We start from the raw sequence: 21,642 nt of genomic DNA on the forward strand, positions 1-21,642 counted from the left end.
TACATTTAAGGGTTTTCTGGGATTATCTATAAATGTATACAGATTAGTGGATCCACTGTAGAGTTGGCTGGTGGGGATCAGGACAATAATAGTTATTTAACTTGTTTTTATATATACTTTTTTTTTTCTTTTGCCAAGGTCCTATCTGTGTGTGCTTTATTCCTTCCTCATCCTTCTGCCACCTCCATTCAGCTTTCCTAGTGGCTCAGATGGTAAGGAGTCCTCCTGCAATTCAGGAGACCCGAGTTCAATCCCTGGGTCATGAAGATCCCCTAGAGAAGGGAATGGCAACCCCCTCCAGTATTCTTGCCTGGAGGATTCTATGGACAGAGGAGCCTGATGGGCTAGAGTCCACGGGGTTGCCAAGAGTCAGACATGACTGAGTGACTAACATTTGAACCTCCCTTGCTTAAAGGAAAAGTGATGCATTAGAATTTATTCCATATTATTCAAATTAAATTTAGAATCTTGATCTCCCTTCTGGGATGTAATTTTTAGAAGCTCATTGACAGAATGTACTATGTCCAGAGGGAGGCATCCAAAATTGTGAGGACTCTAAATGCTGAAGCACCTGAGGATGGTTGAACATATACTGAGGATATATATACACACACACACTGGGTGGATATATACTGAGGACTTGCTATTGGATGCAGGTATCAATGTGTTCTTCATGGCTCTTGAGGGTAAGAGCTGGGCTAAGAAGTGGACCTTTCAGGATGCTGATTTCATTTCAACACAAAAGCTTCCACTACATGGCCTAACTCCTAAGGATCAGAAGTCGTGAGGTGTGGAAGCCCACTGAGTGTTGCTGTATTTTAGTGGTTGATGGGGTCTGGAGTTGTGGCTTTGCCTCTTGTTACCTGTGTGTCCTCGTCTGGGTACTTAATTTATTAGTTTAAATCGTCCCATCAAAATGAAATGAATGATTGTATCTATCTCATTTTGAATATTAGGTGAAATAATGTATGTAAACTGCAGAGAAAACTGGGGGTAACAAAGGTGGTTTAACATACTAAGTCACATAGTTCATCCAGGCCTGTGCTTGATTTTGAACTCTAGACTCTGATTTAATCATGCCATGTTGTTTCCAAGTTTCCTCCCCACAAATAAAAGGGTAAAGAAGATATAAATGGGAGAGCTGAGGAGTCTATTGAAAGGGAAAGCAGTTGGCCCTTTTCCATAGCTAACTATGGTCCTTGTTAGGCCACAGTGTTGATGCAATGATCTTATCTATAAATCTGTTTAAATACCCAATTATGTTTTATTTTTTCTCTCTCTCTCTCTCTCTCTCTCTTGCTCTCAGTTCTCATCCCTCTGCTTCCTCCTTTATCACCCTCCAGCCCTCAGCGGGCTAAGCAGGCAGACACTAATCCCAACAGGAATGACTCTGACGAAACTGTTTCTTATCCATTGTTTACCTCTTCTGTCACTTAAATATATAGATGGTTGTTTTTGAAAACTTGGCTTTGACTGGTCTCATTACAACATTAAAAAAAATATTAAACTCAGAACCGAATTCTTTTTTATCATTAAATAAGAAAACTAAGACACAAACTGAGAGGAGTAAAAGAGTAAGTAAGGCTGGATCTGAAGCAGGTCATACTCAAGAAGTCCTCTGGGAATAATTTATAACCATTACCCCGCTGGGAGTCTCTCTGAGATAGTCCATTCTAAGGTGAGTGTACCTTGAATTTTGTCAAAATGTACTGAGCACCTATTAAGCCTAGTGATCTTGATAATAAGTATGATAGTAAGTTGTCTGGTTGATGGACTCATGTCTGGGATAGACTAGAAAGAATATGAACTATTTAATTGGGTTTCCCTGGTAGCTCAGATGATAAAGAAGCTGCCTACAGTACAGGAGACCTGGGTTGGATCCCTGGGTTGGGAAGATCCCGTGGAGAAGGGAGTGGCAACCCATCCAATATTCTTGCCTCAAAAATTCCACGGACGGGATCGCAGAGCTGGACACGACTGAGCAACTAATACTTTAATTACTTTAATTGGGAATGTTTATCATCACTAATGAACAACAAGAAAGAGTCCGAAAAGTTCTTCAAGATATTTGCTTGAAAACATCACCAAAATTTCAGAAAAGTACAGTGTTTGAGGTAAAGCTACTATGTACTGAGAATGACTTTATTGTGCTTTGCATGAATTATATTATTTGGTCCTCACAACATGTTGACAAGTTTGACATTATTATCCCCATTTTACTGATTGGAAAACTAGGTGCAGGGACTTCCCTAGTGGCCCAATGGCTAAGACTCTGAGCTCCCAATGCAAGAGGCCAGGGTTCAATCCCTGGTCAGGGAACTAGATCCCCCAAGCTGCAGCTAAAGATCCCGCATGCCACAAGGAAGAGTGAAGATTCCATGTGCTGCAACTCTGACCTGGCACAGCCAAACACACACACACACACACACACACACACACACACACATATAAAGAAAACTAGCCGCTGAGAGATTCCCAAGATCACACAGCACTATATATATCTAAAATCTATGTCATGTATGCTTTCTTTAAAGTCATATTTTCCTCCACCCAAATTATGAAAAACCATAAATGAAATTGAAGAAATAGCCTTCATGATATATTTTCTCTTCTCATGACAGATGAATTTACTTTTATTCTTCTTGTCCAAACTGTAAACTATCATTCTGGGCTTGCCAAACGAAGAATGTCACTAACTAACTCTGTAAGGGTTTGTCATTAGCCCTGCTGTCACTGACCTTTAATACACCCTGAAAGTTCAGGGTGGAGATCAGGAATGAAGCACTCTGTGCTCTGAGAAAACTGGCAGAATCGGCCTTCTGATGGATATGTTTAGGAAAAATTTTTAAAGAACATGGATTTTTGTACCTTTCCCTTCTTAGAAAAGCTCTAAAACCATTAACCAAGATAAAAGCACTAAAACCATTAATCAAGATATCTTTTCCTTGTGTCTAGCAGTAATCTTATACCAAGATGGACCAAGCATATGTCACCAAGATCTCCTGTGTGCCGACCTTCCCACTTCCCTCAGCAGCTCCTCAGAACTCTCTGAGAGCCTGTCTCCCAGGCTAAAGTCCTTAACAAATTCCCAGTTTTGTAAAATGGAAAAAGTAAAATGGAAACTCAGAGCTCTCACATTGTGTTTTTACTTCAGTCAATAGACACTATTCATATTACACAGATAGCTCAGTTTTTTCAGTAAAATTAGAAGAAACTCTAATTTTCAAACAGGTGTATGTGCATTAAGAAAAAAAACCACCATGTGATTTTTATATATGAATGCTAAACCCTAAACATTAGTTATTACTTCTGAACTTGAGTGCTTAGAATGTTTAAAATGCAGTACATTTATGTGGGGTTTTCAAGGCTTTTGGAGCATGTATGAGATATGTTTGTGCATGTCTAAATTTATGTAGAACATAAATTTTAAAACACATGTATTTAAGTTATATGAGTACTGAGCACAGTTTCTACAGGGTAGGATATTCACATGTTTCGTTTTGGGGGGAGAACTTAACCCTCACAATGATTAACTGTGCATAAAATCTAAATACCATATATAACGTATTGTATAGGTCTGACTACTCTTTCAGAACAGCAGTTCTTTGCTTTTACAGTATTGGGAAGAGAAAAGAATTAGTAAAGAAATATTAGCATTCCTCAAGCTCCTCTTCTCTAAAACATATTCCATAAAATCTCTTGAACAGGCTGGAATACCCTTCTATGCCCCCACCCCGCACCATCCTCTCAATGCAGTTGGAAAGTCGGTGGGTAATTGGGTCCAGATTGGAGACGTTTAAATATTCATGAGGCTGGCAGGGTACTGGGAGGGGGGTGACTGTCTAGAATGGGGGTGGGGGCTGGGGGAAGTGATTAGTCATTAAAAGCTAGTGAACAATTCTGAGAAAGAGATCCAGAGACAGAGAAGAAAAAGAGAGATAGGCAGAGGGTGGGTGGGGAGATGAGAAAAGAGGAAGAGAGGCAAGAGGAGAGTGAGAGCCAGAGGGGGAGAGCGAGCATGTGCGGTGAGCAATAGCTGTGGACCTTACAGTTGCTGCTAACTGCCCTGGTGTGTGTGAGGGAGAGAGAGAGAGGGAGGGAGGGAGAGAGCGCGCGCTAGCGCGAGAGAGAGAGCGAGTGAGCAAGCGAGCAGAAAAGAGGTGGAGAGGGGGGGAGTAAGAAAGAGAGAGGAGGAAAGGAGAGAAGGCAGGAAGAAGGCAAGGGACGATACAACCATGCTGTGCTGTATGCGAAGAACCAAACAGGTAGACCTAAAGATTTTTACTTCTTCTTCTTGTGAAATTACCAGTGTGCAATATTTCCCTGTGAAGGTAGAAAAAATATTTTAACCGCTTCTGCTCTGGCCGTGGTGCTCCCATTTCCTTAGCATATGGCAACTGATGCTTGCATCCAGCTTTTATTCTGTTCTTTCATAGTCTGGTTTTGGAATGCTGCTACTAATTAGGAGGAGGTTAGAAAAAAAAATACGCCTGTTTGGCTAAAAAAAAGATTTTTTTTTTTAGGTGTCTGGTTTTGCCGGTGTGGATATGAAGAGAGGTGTGGGGGAGAAAATGTGGGCTCTACCTACAAGATGGGGAGGCAATCCTTTATATTATTCGCAAAAAAAAAAAAAAAAACCGGGAGGTTGAAAGAATCATATTCAGTAATGAGTACTGCTTGTTCTATCGTACAATTTTCTCACATGTGCTGCGGAAGAAGCCCTATTTCCCACATGCATGAGCTGCACATTGGCGCAGGTATTAATGGGAAAACATGTGAAGGTTGAATTAATTTATTTTTCAATGAATGAATGAAACTGTAATATGGGAGATTTTTAAAAGAGAATCTAGAGACTGCCGGGGCTGGGAAAGAAACTGGCCATATAGAAGGGGAAAATTCAGTCGATTGTGCACCAGCTGGTCCGAGGAGAGGGTGGACCACGCCCCTAGGAGCTTTGAGCACCGACGGGATGGGAAAGACGAGCGGAGAATTACCTGTTGGAAACCAGGTCTCTTCTCCCCTTCCTTTGCATCTTTCCTGGAATTGTAGTGACCAAAGACGGGCTAACATTCCGGATTATAATAAGCATGGTGACTCATTTTCATCAGGAAAAGGGACACATAGAAGATTAGCAAGAAGCAGAGTCCCCTCCCTCTCTCCCACACTGCTCCCGCTGCTCAGGTTTTCCTTCCATTTTCAAATTGCTCACTTGTTTCGTGAAAGACATTTTAGAAACTTGATTGGGGTAAGGGTGGGGAGGAATGACTAGGACGGTATTCCGCAGCAACCGATAGTGCCGCGGCATCCGCCAAAAGACGCTTTCCAACATTGATGGGAACACCTCTGAGGGATTTTGGCGAAGGTTAAGGAGGAAAATGGATGTGGGATTTGGGTGAGTGTGTGCTTGTACGTGTGTGTGCGTCTTCCTGGGAGGGGAGGATGTCTTGGGCAAAAAAGCCCTTTGCACATTGACTGCCTTGTGGGTGGGGTGCAAGATACAGGATTTGGGCATTATTTCTGTGCAGGTATTGGATGGGGGGGGGGGCAATTTGTAATATACCTGGCGAATCCGAAGAGAGTGGAGGGGTGGGGAAGAACCTGGCTGCCAGCTTTGCACTTTTAGCCAGCGCCCTGGAAGAGGGGCGCGGGGGGGGGGGGGGGGGGGAGGAGGGGCGAGGTAGTGAGGGTGAAGGAGAAGGAAGAGGAAGGGGGAGACTGAAGCAGAATCTCAGAGCAGTGGGTGGAGAGGGTGGAGAGACCGGGGACAAAACTAAATAAATAACTAACTAGGTAGATAGATATTAATAGATAGGTGATAAAGTAGCAGGCACCTGTGGTTTTGCATGTGGTTTGTGTAAGGATGTTTGGGGAAGGCGAAGAGTCTTACATGTGGCACTTCGCTAAACTGCTCTAGGATTCCAGAGACTGATGCTTCCGATCGCTCATTTTTCAAACCTGCACGTTTCCTCTCCTTATCTTCCTTCATTCTAATACATAAATGCAGTAGATACAGGTGGCTGGGCTAAGCACACTGTCAAGAAAATGTTCTGAAGTTGCCTTCCTAATGAGCTGCAGAAATAAAATTTAGGAAGGCAGAGCCTTAAGGAAACCAATGCTAGTCATTAAAAAAAAAAAGCTTTAATTTGGGGAAAGAAAAAATATGCTGGTTTACAACTTTATGTCACCTTATGTATACACATACATGTGTATGTACACATGCCCCCTCTGACAAAGGAAATCAAGCATGATATTTTACAAGGGACTTGAGGCTAAAGAAATTCCCTTCCCCAAAGGGGACAGCTGCCTTCACCTGGGTTCTCTCACTGACAGCCCCAAGCATTCACTAGGATGTGTGCAAAGTGACGAAGCTGAAGTAGTGTGTTTCAGGAGTTGTAGAAATTCATATGTGAATGTGTACAGTATCTGCATACTTCACGTAGGACAGTCATGCATGTACCCTGTATGGTTTCCATATGCCGGCATGTGTTTTAGCATAATTCATATTCAAGAGAGAAAATGGAAAGGTATAGAAATAGTCCTCTTTTGCCCATACGTTTTATACGTGTGTACTTCTGTGTGAAATGGTCCTGGCCCCTACTGACCATTGCTATGTATCATTCACGTAAGTCAGTATTTAGGATGCCATTAAATCAGATGGAAGGAAATGGTGTATTCAGGGTGTGGGCTCACACTGCACTGACTGGCATTTCTATAGCTTGAGTACTTAGTCTCACACAGGTTTTGTGCTTGAGGGTGAAATGATCCTGTATCATTTATGACAGACTCCAGTTGTGTTTATCTTTCTTCTGCCATTTATTTACCATCCTAGTGCTTAACAGGGAATAAAACAAGGGCAAAATCCTGCAAAGGTCTAAACTCTGCCACACCCATGAAATCCAGCAGAAACATGGGAGGGGGCCGGGGGCTGCACTTCCTTCCTCTTCCACTTGAGCTGCATAAAGAAGCAGTCCTGGTTTTCTGAGTTGTAATACATTGCCTATGGCTGCGAAGAAAGCATAAATGATCTTTATTAGCCGCTAATTACCACTATAGATTATTATAGCAGGAAGAAGAGCATGAGAGTGGGGTGGAGAGAAGTAGAGGATAAAGGAGTGGTTAAAAGAGAAATAAAATAGAAGGATCCCTGAGATTTTATTGGCTTATGATTTTCAAATGTCTTGGGGCTAACTTTAAATAGCTTAATTACCATGCGTTCTGCAGATGATGAAAAACTTGCAAGATGTGACCTGTGTCCACAAAGCAATAGAACTGAGAGGTGTTTCTTTTGTTGAAAAATAAAGACTTTAATTTGTAACTGAAGTATAAAGAACACCAATGCAAGCAAGAAGCTCTCTAGCCCCCACCCCTCAACACCACCAACATCTGCATTTTTCTGCATATGACAGATAATTCTTAGTGTGATCTGCGGTTCAGAATTCCAACCTGGCTGTGTCTTTCCCTTGCAATGCTGGAAAGGTGTGGAAGGATGCTGCCTGGCTGCTTGGTGCAGACGATTCCTTCCAGTGATAAATTGAATTCCTCCTGAATTTCACCGAGCCACACCCAGTGTCACCAGGGACTAAGAGAATTAATTAAATGGAGGCATTCTACGTAATATAGTTGAAACTGTTCAGTTTTTTATTTTAAATGGTGATTTCTACCACACATTTCCAAATTTAAACAGAAGAGGAAATCATTTAAAGGGCATTTTTTTCTACCAAATTGTCTAGACTTGCAGAGAATCTTAGAGAATTAATGGTGAATCTAGAAATGCATTAATATCTGGTGAATCTATAATTCCTTCTAGCCCATGCCAGGGTGCAGATACAATGATCCCTGCTCTCTCATGCTGACAGTCTATAACCCTGGTACCCTCTTTCTCCACCCATGGTGAGGCAATTGGGTTAAGAAAATGTAGGGTTAATTTTCTCTCTTGCTGAGCTGGCATAACTACAGAAACCTTTCATGTTTTATGCTAAAGGGGAGCACTCCTGTTCACTGAGAAGGAGAGTGGCTCCAGGTCTCCTTTTCCTCCGTCATAGTGAAATTGTCAGTGTTAAGCCTGGGGCTGATTAATCTACATATGTCGGTTTTACCTGGCACCAGAAGGAAAAGGGCGGGGGTATCCTTGCATTAGCGGTAGGCAGATATATTAACCAAATGTTCTCCTTGTTTATACTGATAAAGTAAGAAAAGTCTAGAACTTCCTCTAATATTAAAGGGACGTTTCAAAGGGTGCACATACTTAGGTCATCTCAAGAGAAGATACAATATTTAAATAATTACTTCCCTATCAGCTGTCATAGGCAACCCACTCCAGTGTTCTTGCCTGGAGAATCCCAGGAACGGAGGAGCCTGGTGGGCTGCCATCTATGGGGTCGGACACGACTGAAGCGACTTAGCAGCAGCATTAGCTGTCATAGAGGCATTCAGGCAACCAAGTGTGTCTGTTGTCAAAGAAGTGATTGTGGGCAGGAATTCTCCATCTGAATTTCTGAAGTATAGTCTGGTTGCCCCTGTACCACTGTACTGATTTTCGGAACATTCTCTTTAGTGTTGGGAAGAGCACTGTGCTGAGAGTCCCCAGTTTATACAACTTACTGATTCTGTGGTCTTGAATGAATCATATAATCTTTGGCTTCAATTTCCTCCTGTAGGATGGAGACTAAAACCCAAAAAATGAAAACAAACAAACCAAAAGTCCTTCCATGCTTACTTTGAAAGTTTCTGTGAGGATCAAGCAAAATTGATATGAAAACAAAGACTGATACAAATAAAAGAAACTTTTCTCTCTGAGGTTTGCAACATGAGGCTTGGCTTAGAAACTGCCCACCTTTCAGGACTAAGTGCCTAGTACACTTCCGTTTCCTGTTGGAGAAGTCGATTTCTGTTCATCCTTGATTCCTCCTCTTCATCACTCCCCATTCACTATCCCATCTTTAAATAGAGGGCTTCTGTTCCTGTAATTCCACTAAAACGTGTTCTGAAAGAGATATCCTATCCAGTGACTGTCTTTTAGTTTGCATCTCATTTGCTGTCTCTTTTGTATTTTATATTGTTGTCCATCCCTCTTCCTGAAACTATCTCCTCATTTGGCCCTATCATATCTTTCCTCTTTCTCCTCCCTCTCAGATAGGTTCTTTTCTGTTCTTTGCTGGCTTTGTTCATTCTCTCCCTCCCCAAATATCAATTATATGCTAATTATTTATCTTGATCTACACACTAAATTCTACACACCCTTATTCTACACACTAAATTCTAGGTGGTCTCACTCACCTCCAGAGTTGAAAATACCTGTGTGATTTCCAAATCTGTAAACTAGATCTCTCTCCTGAGCTCTGATCCATAGACATCTCTGTCGATATTTCAGAAATGCCCATGCTCACGATGAATAAAGCCAAACTCAGTGTCTCCCATTTTGTACCACTTAGTCTTCCTCCAAATTCCCACCCTTCTTGCTGTAACACCATCTATCCAGCTTCCAAACTCTCGAAAAATGGTATTGATTCTAAAACTATTCTTTCCTTTCAGCCCCCAAATCTAGTTATGAAATTCTTAGATCCTCATTAAAAAGATTTTGAATTCATCCTCTGCTTTTCTACCTGCACCACAAATAACCTAGTTCTGACTTTCACTACCTCCTATCTGGACAAAGACAATAACTTTTTATCTGGACTCCCTACATCCTCCATCTTGCTCTCCTTCCATTCTTGCAAATAACACTGCTCTTATCTTTACCTAACACAAACCTGATCAGATTATTTCCTTCCTGACAATCTTCTAATGGTTCTGTATTAATGGTAAGCTAAATACAAACTCTTCAGCACTGATGGAATGATCTAGTCTTGACTATCTTTCTAGTAGTGTCTTCAAATACCTCTTCCCTCAACTGATGATGCTACATCAATATTTCAGGCCTTGGTGTCTTTGCTCTATGCCTAGAAATTTTCCATTCCCTCTGCAAAAATTAGCTTTTTTAAGCCATTCTTGACTTCCCTTGAATTCTTTTCTTCTACCTTCTTTGTGACCATGCTATAGTCTGTATAATCACCATTATACCCTTTGTTACACTATATAGCATTGGTTTTTCCCACATACTGGTGTCCATACTGTGAGCTGCTAAAGGGAAACGGTGAAACCTTAATCATTTGTCTATCTCCAGTGCCTACCACAATGCTTGGCACATAATGTAATGGATTTTAACTGTGGATAATCTGTTTGTTAAATGAATACAGAACTAGTTTTACAGTCTTTCCATGAGTTGTGGTGTATATAAAGGATGGAACCTCTACTAGATTTTTTAAAGATCTATTGGCACCAAATTTTGAAGTGGAACTAAACATTATTGATTCTTGTTAATAATCAACAGACATGAAAACCATTGCTTTTTAATGAAAGCAGATACAGAACGCAAAATGAGTCCATGTAGACTATGTTTCTCCCAACTATCATAACTGGTACCATCAGCAAACTTCACTTTGATGTCTCCTCCCCACCACTCAGCACACTAGCTGTGGTTAGCAGAGTCCTAGGTTATGCACACACTTATCATTATCTTGGATCTTCTCGGGCCCTTCCTTTTGGGCCCCAGTTGCTTACACATGTTGATTTGCTCCACAACTATTCCACATAGACCGTGACTCAATCTCTCACTACCCTGCGTTATTTCATTGATCGCACAAACTTAAAAAAAAAAAAAAATGAGTGTACTTTGGCCTGTGCTCAGAGGCCCACATCCAAGAATTAATTTTACTTTCATTTGGGTTTGTTTTCTTCCCACTGAACTAGGCACAAAATAATATTCCACAAAGAGAAATCTTGCATGAAGTTAAAGGGAGATTGAATGGTAAGTAGTCCCTCAAATGTCTGTTGAATGAATGAGAATCAGATAAAGTTTATCTTTCTTAGCTTGGAATAGGGTAAAGGAATTTGGATTCTGAGGCAGGCCTATGTTGGCCAGGATGAGGCACATTGTGAATACAGCTTTACCTGAAAATACTCTTTGCCAGACCCTCAGTAGTGGATTTTTTTTCTGACTTAATTAGCATGGCCTTGAGAACAGTAAGACCAGATGATCTATCAGTGAAGTTGAATAGTGTTTCCCAGTCTCCACACCCTTTTGCTCATGGCTCTTGATGTTTTTCTTTCAGCTTTCCTTTTTTTCTCTCCTCCCCTCATGTTCAAGTAGAGTTTATCTAATTAAGTAATGCCAGCTCACATTTAGTGGACAAGGCCAAAATATGAGAGTTTTAAGAAAAAGTATGTCCCTTCCAGCTTTTCAAATAGGTGTTTTAGACAATACAGGTACATTAAGCTATATCTGGCACATAGTAGCTTATCAATTAAAACAATATTTATTGAGGGAATAAAAGTAGGGAGGGAGAGATCTTCATGATGGGCCACGAGGGGATATGTTAAGGTACAGAAGACCATAGCCTATGTCCCTACTGAGAACTGGCTATGTGTATATGCACACTGAGTTCTACTGATCCTCCTCTAAAGGTATGTATGTGTGTGTGCTTAGTCACCCAGTCATCTGATTCTTTGCAACCCTTTGGATGGTAGCCTATCAGGTTAGTCTGTCCATGGGATTTTTCAGGCAAGAATCCTGGAGTGGGTTGCCATTTTCCTCCTCCAGGGAGCTTCCTGATCCAGGGGTTGAACCTGCGTTTCCTGTGTCTCCTGCACTGGTAGGCAGATTCTTTATCAGCTGAGACACCAGGGAAGCCCTGCCCTCAAGGTGTTGGTGGTCAAAGTTACAATTCTGTTTCCGTCCTGCTCAGAATAGAGTAACACCCTTGCAATGAGTTTAGATTGTACAATGGGAGCGTGACCCTCTAGATTCCCTATCGTTAGTTATTCACAGATCTTATTTTCTTAGATGTTGTGTGTTTAATGTCCTGTTTCATGTCTTTGTAGTGGAATAAACCCTACCCTGGGTTCTAGACCCGGCTCTGCCAATTGCTTGTCCTGTGACCTTGGGTAAGTAACAGCATCTTTCTGAGCCTCAGTTTATCCATCTATATAAGTGGGCACATAAAAAGAATACTCCAAATCCAGACCTGCCTTTTCTACTAAGTTGGTGTGAGGCTCAAATAAAGTCATAAAAATAAAAGTGTTTTGTAAACAATGTGTTTTTCAAGTGCAAAGTATTATTAATTGAGGAATTCCACATATTGAAACCTAAAGTACCCATGGTTCTATGTAAAGGAGTACTCTTGCTCTCTATAGAATATGCATACATTCTCAGTTTTCACGCCTCCTCTCCTGTTCTCTAAAGAGTAAGCGTACCATGCTAATGGGTGGGAGCATGTGCTTGCATGCTAAGTCACGTCAGTTGTATCCAACTCTTTGGAACCCTATGGACTGTAGCCCGCCAGGCTCCTCTGTCCATGGGATTCTGCAGGCAAAAATACTGGAGTGGGTTACCATGGTCTTCTCCAGGGGAATCTTCCCAACCCAGGGATTGAACCCACGTGTCTATGTCTCCTGCATTGGAAGGTCGATTCTTTACCACTGGCGCCACCTGGAAAGCCCTTGGGTGGGTGGGAACATAGCATATTTCTATCATTTCCTTTGAAAACTTCAGTGAGAGAAGTTAAATAAGCAGATGTTCAAATTGTCATGCAACACCAAGGATCAGTTCAAAGACATTTTTCTTTTTATCTTTTTCTGATTTAGTCTGTTCTTCACATTTAGATTTCTCATCTCCATTTGCTAAACTGGCTGCTTCTCCCCATCCTCGCCCCCACCCCCACATCACTTCCAAACTGTGTTCTCAGCACTAAGATTACCAGGCATGCTGTGCTCACATCAATCACTGGAGGGCCCAGTCAGGCAGAAGAGTGGAGAGGAAATGTGGGGCTGATTGGGAGACTAAAAATGAGGATGGAGCCTGGTTGGGGACAGCACTGTGGAAAGGTGATCACTTAAGCACAGTCTTCATAAAATCTCAGGGTGCCTCAGCATCAGGAATTAATCTTGATCAGAAGTGATGCACAATCCTTGAACCTTTGCCAACTCATCTCTAACACCATAAATAATCCAAGCTCTCAGGACCTCTACAAAGAATCTTTCACTTCTCCTGTGTCCCCTGGTTAATTGGGATAAGTTACCTATTTAATAATACAAAATTTATCCAATTCTGATACAAGCAATAAACTTTTACAACCCAAAGGATCTGATTTCTTAATGTATGGCTAATATTTTTAAAATATTTTTAACAACTGGATCAAGTTTGTCCAAGAGATTTGTTTATCCTAGAAGCCAAAAGTTTAGAAAAATTAATATCATGGATATTTTGAAAAATATTTTCATAAAGGGAGCTTATTTAGAGTTTAGAAAGATACATTAATTAGAAATTTTGGGAAAAGCAGGGCTTCCCTTGTGGATCAGACAGTAAAGAATCGGCCTGCAATGCGGGAGACCTGGGTTTGATCCATGGGTCGGGAAGATTCCCTGGAGAAGGAAATGACAACCCACTCCAGTAATCTTGCTGGGAGAATCCCCATGGACAAAGAAGCCTGGCAAGCTAGGGTACATGAAGTTGCAAAGAGCTGGACATGACTGAGTGGCTAAGCACAGAGGGAAGCAATTTTTTTTTAATTTGGAGTATATTTATAGTTGGTTAATGATCACCTTTAATCTTTCACTCTGCCTTCCTTTCTCTGTCCTCTCTCTGTCTCTGTGTATATGTGTCAGAGTGTGTATGCGTTTTTCTTTCTCCCTCCCTGTCTCTATCCACACACTCACACTTATGTACTTGTATTATTTATATGTCCTTTGATTGGGTATAAGTAACAGACTCCACCTTTAGTGGTCTAGAAAAGGAATCTATTGAAAGGAAACTAGATATCACAATTAAGAAAGTTGAAAAGCCAAGCTTATGGGAACCAAAGTAGATCTGGAAACCTCAATGTAAGGAATTCATAGACTTTCTTTCTGGAGCCCTGCATTTAAAAGAATCGGTTACTAATAACCCCAGCTTCTCTGCCTTTCAATTAAAAATTTTAGCTGAGAGATAGAAATATATCTCTGTACATACACATATGCAAAGAGCAATAAAAAGGAGATAGAGAATATGAGAGAAAGAATGAGACTGAATAAACCTGATGGGTCCTTCTCAGCTCAGCAGGTTATCAGTAGACCAAACTTTCATGCATTGGAGAAGGAAATGGCAACCCACTCCAGTGTTCTTGCCTGGAGAATCCTAGGGACGGCGGAGCCTGGTGGGCTGCCATCTATGGGGTTGCACAGAGTCAGACACGACTGAAGTGACTTAGCAGCAGCAGCAGCAGCCTTCATCTCTGACTGGAGGAAGAGCTACATCATGTGGTTTAGACAATTTCTGGAAACTCATACCTGTAGATTTAGGGAGAGACTAAATTCACTGAGAAAGAGTCTCCTGTATATGTACCTGTATGTCCATAATAGGAAAGCTCAGTCAATTAGGAGTGATTTACCTCAAAAGTGGTAGATCACTATTTTTCCTTTGGCTGTTTTAATTTTGCATATATTATATTCTTATTATTGGTAGGGTTGTCATCACTGATGACTCTGAAAGGAAGCAGTAACCACACAAATAACTGATCTCAAGAGCTCTCATACCTAACAGAGGAAGGTTAGGGCACATCTCCATACCTAGAGTTGACAAGCACTAGGCCTTCACTCTTTTCCAGGAGTTAAACTCTGGCAGGTACCCCCTGACTAAAAGGAATATCAGCTACCATATATTCTTGCTAATTTGGCGTGGTGGAACTTTGATCTGTGTTTTCCATTGGATTTATGGGATTCATTTCTGTGAAAGTATTGGGCAATAATGAGTATAAAACATTTCCCTTGAATTTATATCAAAGAAATGCTACTCCTCGATATTAGTCACTTCATTTTGAATGTCCTTGAATTAATTCCAGCTGTAATCATCATATTTATCTATTTTTAGCAAATTGACACTTTCTAAAATATTGAGCTGTTGTCTCCATATGCACCAGTTTGCTCTAAATAGAGAATTTTGGTAATTAGCTTTCATCTATTTGTAATCTCAGTTCCAATAACTATTCAGAATGTTATTTTTAAATGAAAACTTGAAAGACCCTAATGTCTTCCCATTAATGACCATATGTAAGAGCTAGATGAGGCAGAGAAAAAATAAACGAAATGATCTCCAAAGGTTAAGCAAACTCACGAATTGGCTGCTTTTCTAAATGGCTTCAGAACCTCTTAGTCAGCACAACCAGCCTAGGAACTAGCTTAAACTAGGAGCTGTTAACATGCAAATCCTCTTCCCACTCCTACTTTGCTTTTTGTTCAGAAACCAGTTTACCAGTTTGGAGTATAAACTGAAAAGTAAAAGTTCTTCTTAATCACCAAACTAGATCCTCAACAGCTATTCCAAGAGAGGCATTCCATAATTCTACTCAAACTTCAGTACAGAAGATCGTCTCTGATATGTACCTGCCCTCCCCTCCAAAAAAATTAAGGCAGGATCTCTTTAAAGAGAAATTATTAGTTTCTAACTAATTAACTTGCAATTAGATTTCTCGATACATATTGTACTGATGACAACCCACTTTGGCCATCCAGACTCTTCAGAGTTCTAATGGGGGATGGGAAATAAGTATTGAGTATTTTTACCAGGGGCTTCCCTGGTAGCTCAGTGGTATAGAATCTGCTTGCAATACAGGAGATCTGAGTTCAATCCCTGGGTCAGGTAGATCCCCAGGAGGAGGAAATGGCAATCCACTCCAATATTCTTGCCTGGGAAATCCCATGGACAGAGGACCCTGGCAGTCTATGTTCTGTGGTGTCGCAAAAGAGTGAGACAAGACATAGCGACGAAACAACAACGTTTAGGGTGAACATTGCATTTCAAAGCTGTTTTTCTTGATATCTTTATTTGTGAGCTGTAAAGGAATAGTGAGACTTTATAACTGATCTGTTGTAAACATCCTGCATTTCAGCTTCAGCTAGGCATCTGGGTAATTTATCTTCCACAGCTTTATTGGATTAATATTCCTAAAAACTTCTAAGATTTTCAAAAGGAAGGAGAAGATATTATCTCATTTAAAAAATACTGGCTATTTCTTTAGACAAATCCAATTGAGCAGGGGTGGGTTGAGTTATTCAAATGTTTTTTTCTTAAGAGTAAGCACCATTTGCAATCTTCCCTTAATGATTGCATCTCAAGGACTTATTTACTTCAATGAAAGAGAAAGTGATTCTGTTTTCTCTATCATCCTGGAAAGCTACTCTGGAGAAACCAGGTTGGTATTTAGGATTCATTTGAATAAATCATTCTTGCTAATTTAAAACCTGTGCTCCTCATGACTTTGATTGCCTTTGACTGAGAACACAGAATGATACCTTTTGATCACTCAGTCAGATTTGTGCTTCATACTGATGGACAGCTAACTGGAGAGCTGTACAGAAAACAGCAACAAGTTTGTCGCGTAGTTTCTTCCACCTTGAACTTCATACCTTAGCCCTTTGGAGCAAAACCAGGATAGAAGAGGAAATGAAGAGGAGTCTTCTTGAAAAGGGAAGAGGAGTTGCAAAATAGAATTACTGTTTGGAATTGGGCCATTGCCCTCTAGTGAAAACTGTCAAGGGAACATTAAAGGCCACAGATGGCTCAGACTTCACTTCTGGACATCCTCTGGAAGATACAGGGAATCCAAGAATAAGAGTGTTTAGGAAAGAATCCAAGGAGTTTGGACACTAGTATGCTAAGTATATTTGAGCAACAAATTCAGTTTTTATCCTCACTTAAGTGAAAAGAAACTTAATTCTTAGCTTAAGAAAAAAGACTATATCTTTCCTGTAGGCTTTATAGTTCTTCTATGTTCTCATTGTAGTGGCACTAGAAACTGATTGAATCATATATATACAAACTGAAGTTTATTTTTACCATACTTGGGTATATTGTAAAAATCCACTCATAAAGGACCAGAATTATGAGAAACACAGGAAAGTCAATAGAAAAATTAAATTTCCCATAATCTAAGATTTCCAGATACTAAAAACATTATTATTTTTCTTTATCTTTTTGTTATTACCTCAGAAAGTGTCTTGTTAAGCTAATTATCTTTTCCCTGGACTAGACCCCTGACTCCCCTATTCTTGCAATGTCTTTTTGGAGAGACATCAGACATATGAGTCAGTTATCAAACTCATAATATGGAAGTAACTGATTACTCTTCCTTCCCTCATAAAAGCCACACTATCAGTTACCAAATTCTTTTTGCAATGTTTTATACATCTGTTTTTTCCTTCTTCTGCCAGCCTTTCTCAACCAGCTTTCTAGAATAGAGCCAAGCCTTAACACCGCTTGATACCCTAGAGTCCCTAATTGTACATAATGAATTAATCTCCTTCCGATACATCTAGATCCATATTAGTTACACACCATCCTTGGCAGAGTGCAGAAAACACGCAAATCATTTTCTTATGTGTCTGTGGTTCAGATGAGAAACCCCAGGTAAGAAAAGCTGGATAATCACCAAAATTTCTTGCCTTTTTGGCATCACCTTTGCATATTCTCTGATGGTTAATCTTACTTTTTACTCCCCTTTTCTTAAAATTTCAATGGTTGTTCTTTGTTTAGAGCATTCATTCTAATATATTTATTTATGATTGTTTTTCATGGCTTCTCAGAATCTGGTACCAATCTTCTCATCTTGCCTTGCCTCCTATTGGCTCTGCCATGGACTTGGATTGGGAATTTAAACAAATTTAATGTCTCTGGGCTATCATTTTTCTCTACATAAAATAAGAATACTGAACAAAATTGTCTCTAAGGCTTTCCAACTCATGAAATAACAAGTTCTGTAGCAAAGCTCCTCCTCCGCTTTGGCACTTTGTCTCAGCTGGCCAGACTGAGTATGAATGTAAATATTCATGTCCCTATACTTTTGTTCATTATAATTTCCTCAACTTAAAATATGCCCTTTGTGCCTAGGTCAATTTCACCTACCCTTTGAGGCCTAAGTAAAGAGTTATCTCATTTGTGAAGCCTTCTTTGATGGCCAGTGACTTCTTCCCCTCTTAGATCTTCAGTAGCATATACTATCTATCCTGTTTTTTCAGCATTCATTAAGCAAAGTCCCACTAGATTATCCATTAGTATGTACCTGATCTTCCCACACTTGTCTGCAAACTGTTTGAAAATAAGGTATGGGGTTCAGAACCTGGCTCAAGATACACATTTGAGTGTTTCTGGGGGAGTGTACAAGACAAAGTGATGGATCTGTAAGCTTTCAGAAAGATAAGTAGAGCTTTCTTGTATGACCTCTCTGGGACATTTAAAACCAGGAAACATACCTTCTTATTTATTTTCTTGGCTTCCATACTACTTATTTCTGCTGTGTTTTTTCTTCTCTATCCTTAGTTTCACATTCTTTTGTTTTCTCCTTGGCTCCTCCTTCTCTATCAACCCTTGAAATGTTGTTATGTAGGTTTTGTCCTTCTTGGGCTTCCCTGGTGGCTCAGCAGTAAAGACTCTGCCTGCAATGCAGGAAATGTGGGTTTGATCCCTGGGTCAGAAAGATCCCGTGGAGGAGGGCATGGAAGCCCACTCTAGTACTCTAGCCAAGAGAATCCCATGGACAGAGGAGCCTGGCGGGCTGCAGTCCATAGAGTCGCACAGAATTGTACATGACTCAGGTGACTAAGCAGCGGCAGCACAGTCCTTGCATGTTCTCATTTGACAGAAGCTCCAAGAATAATCCATGCCTACAACTCCTACATGACCCAGTTCAGTTCAGTTCAGTCGCTCAGTCCTGTCCAACTCTCAGTTCAGTTCAGTTCAGTTCAGTTGCTCAGTCATGTCCAACTCTTTGCGGCCCCGTGAATCGCAGCATGCCAGGCCTCCCTGTCCATCACCAACTCCTGGAGTTCACTCAGACTCGTGTCCATCAAGTCAGTGATGCCATCCAGCCATCTCATCCTCTGTCGTCCCCTTCTTCTCCTGCCCCCAATCCCTCCCAGCATCAGAGTCTTTTCCAATGAGTCAACTCTTTGCAAACCCATCAATTGCAGCACGCCAGGCCTCCCTGTCCATCACCAACTCCTGGAGTTCATTCAGACTCACATCCATCGAGTCAGTGATGTCATCCAGCCATCTCATCCTCTGTCATCCCCTTCTCCTCCTGCCCCCAATCCCTCCCAGCATCAGAGTATTTTCCAATGAGTCAACCCTTCTCATGAGGTGGCCAAAGTACTGGAGTTTCAGCTTCAGCATCAGTCCTTCCAATGAACACCCAGGACTGATCTCCTTTAGAATGGACTGGTTGGATCTCCTTGCAGTCCAAGGGACTCTCGGGAGTCTTCTCCAACACCACAGTTCAAAAGCATCAATTCTTCGGCACTCAGCCTTCTTCACAGTCCAACTCTCACATCCATACATGACCACAGGAAAAACCATAGCCTTGACTAGACAGGCCTTTGTTGGCAAAGTAATGTCTCTGCTTTTGAATATGCTATCTAGGTTGGTCATAACTTTCCTTCCAAGGAGTAAGCATCTTTTAAGTTCATGGCTACAATCACCATCTGCAGTGATTTTGGAGCCCAGAAAAATAAAGTCTGACATTGTTTCCACTGTTTCCCCATCTATTTCCCATGAAGTGATGGGACCAGATGCCATGATCTTTGTTTTCTGAATGTTGAGCTTTAAGCCAACTTTTTCACTCTCCTCTTCCACTTTCATCAAGAGGCTTTTTAGTTTCTCTTCACTTTCTGCCATAACAGTGGTGTCATCTGCATATCTGAGGCTATTGATATCTCTCCAGGCAATCTTGATTCCAGCTGTGCTCCTCCAGCCCAGTGTTTCTCATGATATACTCTGCATATAAGTTAAATAAGCAGGGTGACAATATACAGCCTTGATGTACTCCTTTTCCTCTCTGGAACCAGTCTGTTGTTCCATGTCCCCTTCTAACTGTTGCTTCCTGACCTGCATATAGGTTTCTCAAGAGGCAGGTCAGGTGGTCTGGTATTCCCATCTCTTTCAGAATTTTCCACAGTTTATTGTGATCCACCAAGTCAAAGGCTTTGGCATAGTCAATCAAGCAGAAATAGATATTTTTCTGGAGCTCTCTTCCTTTTTCCATGACTGCTGCTGCTGCTAAGTTGCTTCAGTCATGTCCGACTCTATGTGACCCCATAGACAGCAGCCCACCAGGCTCCGCTATCCCTGGGATTCTCCAGGCAAGAACACTGGAGTGGGTTGCCATTTCCTTCTCCAATGCATGAAAGTGAAAAGTGAAAGTGAAGTCACTCACTTCATGAAAGTGAAAAGTGAAAGTGAAGTCACTCACTTGTGTCCAACTCTTAGCTAATGGGGCTCAAATTCTCCAGGGTCCCTAGCCACATCTATTTCCTGGGCTTTAGAGCTTTGTATCTAACTGTCCACTAGAAATCTTATTCTGATGACCATCAGGAGCCCAGTCTCCACATGTCCTGAAAATAAGTCTTCATCTTTTGGTCCCAAATCTCTTCCCCATTCTCATTCAGTCATCAAAATGGAAATGAAATCCTGACTCATTCCCCAAATCTCCCTTTTACGGTCAGATACTACTACTTTTTCTAGTTTTCATAGGTGAAAACAAACACAATAGCTGTTCATTCTTCCTTTGCCATTGCCCTCTACCTCAAAACATCTTATCTCTGACCCCTTTTTTTCATTTCTACTATCATCTCTAACCCAGTTGTCACTCATGAAAACTAACACAAAGGCCTCCCCTTCTAATCTGCTATCTTTCATCCTCAACCCCTTACACTCATTCTCTCCTCAGTAGAAACAGTGGTATTTTAAACAGTGTTTATCAGATTATGTGTTTCCATGATTTAAAAATCTTTAATGCTTCCTATTCCACATAGAACCCAAACCAAACTCATTACCAAGGCCTATGAAAGTCTACGCGATACAGGACCTCCTCCCCTTAATTCTTCTTATAAACATACCCTTTTTGCTTACCAAGTCTACTGGCCTCCTTTTAGTCTTTAAAATCCACCAAGCACATTCCCCCTTCAAAGCCTTTGCATGTATCACTCTCTCTACCCAGAAAGCTCTTTCTCTGACTCTTGAGAGACCTTTTGCGACAAATCCATCTGAATGGTGTCCAGGTCACTTTCTAATCCATTGCCCCACTTCTATTTTCTTTAAGGATTGTGCGCAACCTGTTTTTTTTAAAAATGTACTGGCTAATTTTCTGGTCCCTGTCTATCTCTTCAAACTTCAAAATCTACTGCTCTTCATATCCCACTCCAGGTCTTCCCTGGGGGCCCAGTCAGTAGAGTCTGCCTGCAATGCTGGAGACCCAGGTTCAATCCCTGGGTCAGGAAAATTCCCTGGAGAAGGAAATAGCAACACACTCCAGTATTCTTCCCTGGAAAATCCCATGGACAGAGGAGCCTGGTGGGCTACAGTCCATGGGGTCACAGAGATACAGACACGACTGAGTGACTAACACTCATTTTCCACACTCCATGGCAATTGTTCAGTTTCATGGAACAACCCATGTTACTTCATTCTTTTTTTTTTTTTAATTTTTATTTTTACTTTATTTTACTTTGCAATACTATAGTGGTTTTGCCATACATTGACATGAATCCATCACGGGTGTACATGCATTCCCAAACATGAAC

General features: G+C 41.0%; 1 protein-coding gene across 1 annotated transcript in view; it reads left to right on the forward strand.

Moving 5' to 3' along the window:
• The first annotated feature begins 4,001 nt into the window (after positions 1-4,001).
• The window catches only part of GAP43 (growth associated protein 43), a 105,719-nt gene continuing 88,078 nt past the window's right edge, over positions 4,002-21,642 (forward strand). The window contains exon 1 of the mRNA XM_069554157.1: positions 4,002-4,265. Within this exon, the coding sequence (XP_069410258.1) occupies positions 4,236-4,265 (30 nt within the window). The 5' untranslated portion in view covers positions 4,002-4,235. The remainder of the gene's footprint in view (positions 4,266-21,642) is intronic.

This window comes from Ovis canadensis, chromosome 1, assembly GCF_042477335.2.
Source record: "Ovis canadensis isolate MfBH-ARS-UI-01 breed Bighorn chromosome 1, ARS-UI_OviCan_v2, whole genome shotgun sequence".
In the NCBI taxonomy this organism is placed as follows: domain Eukaryota; kingdom Metazoa; phylum Chordata; class Mammalia; order Artiodactyla; family Bovidae; genus Ovis; species Ovis canadensis.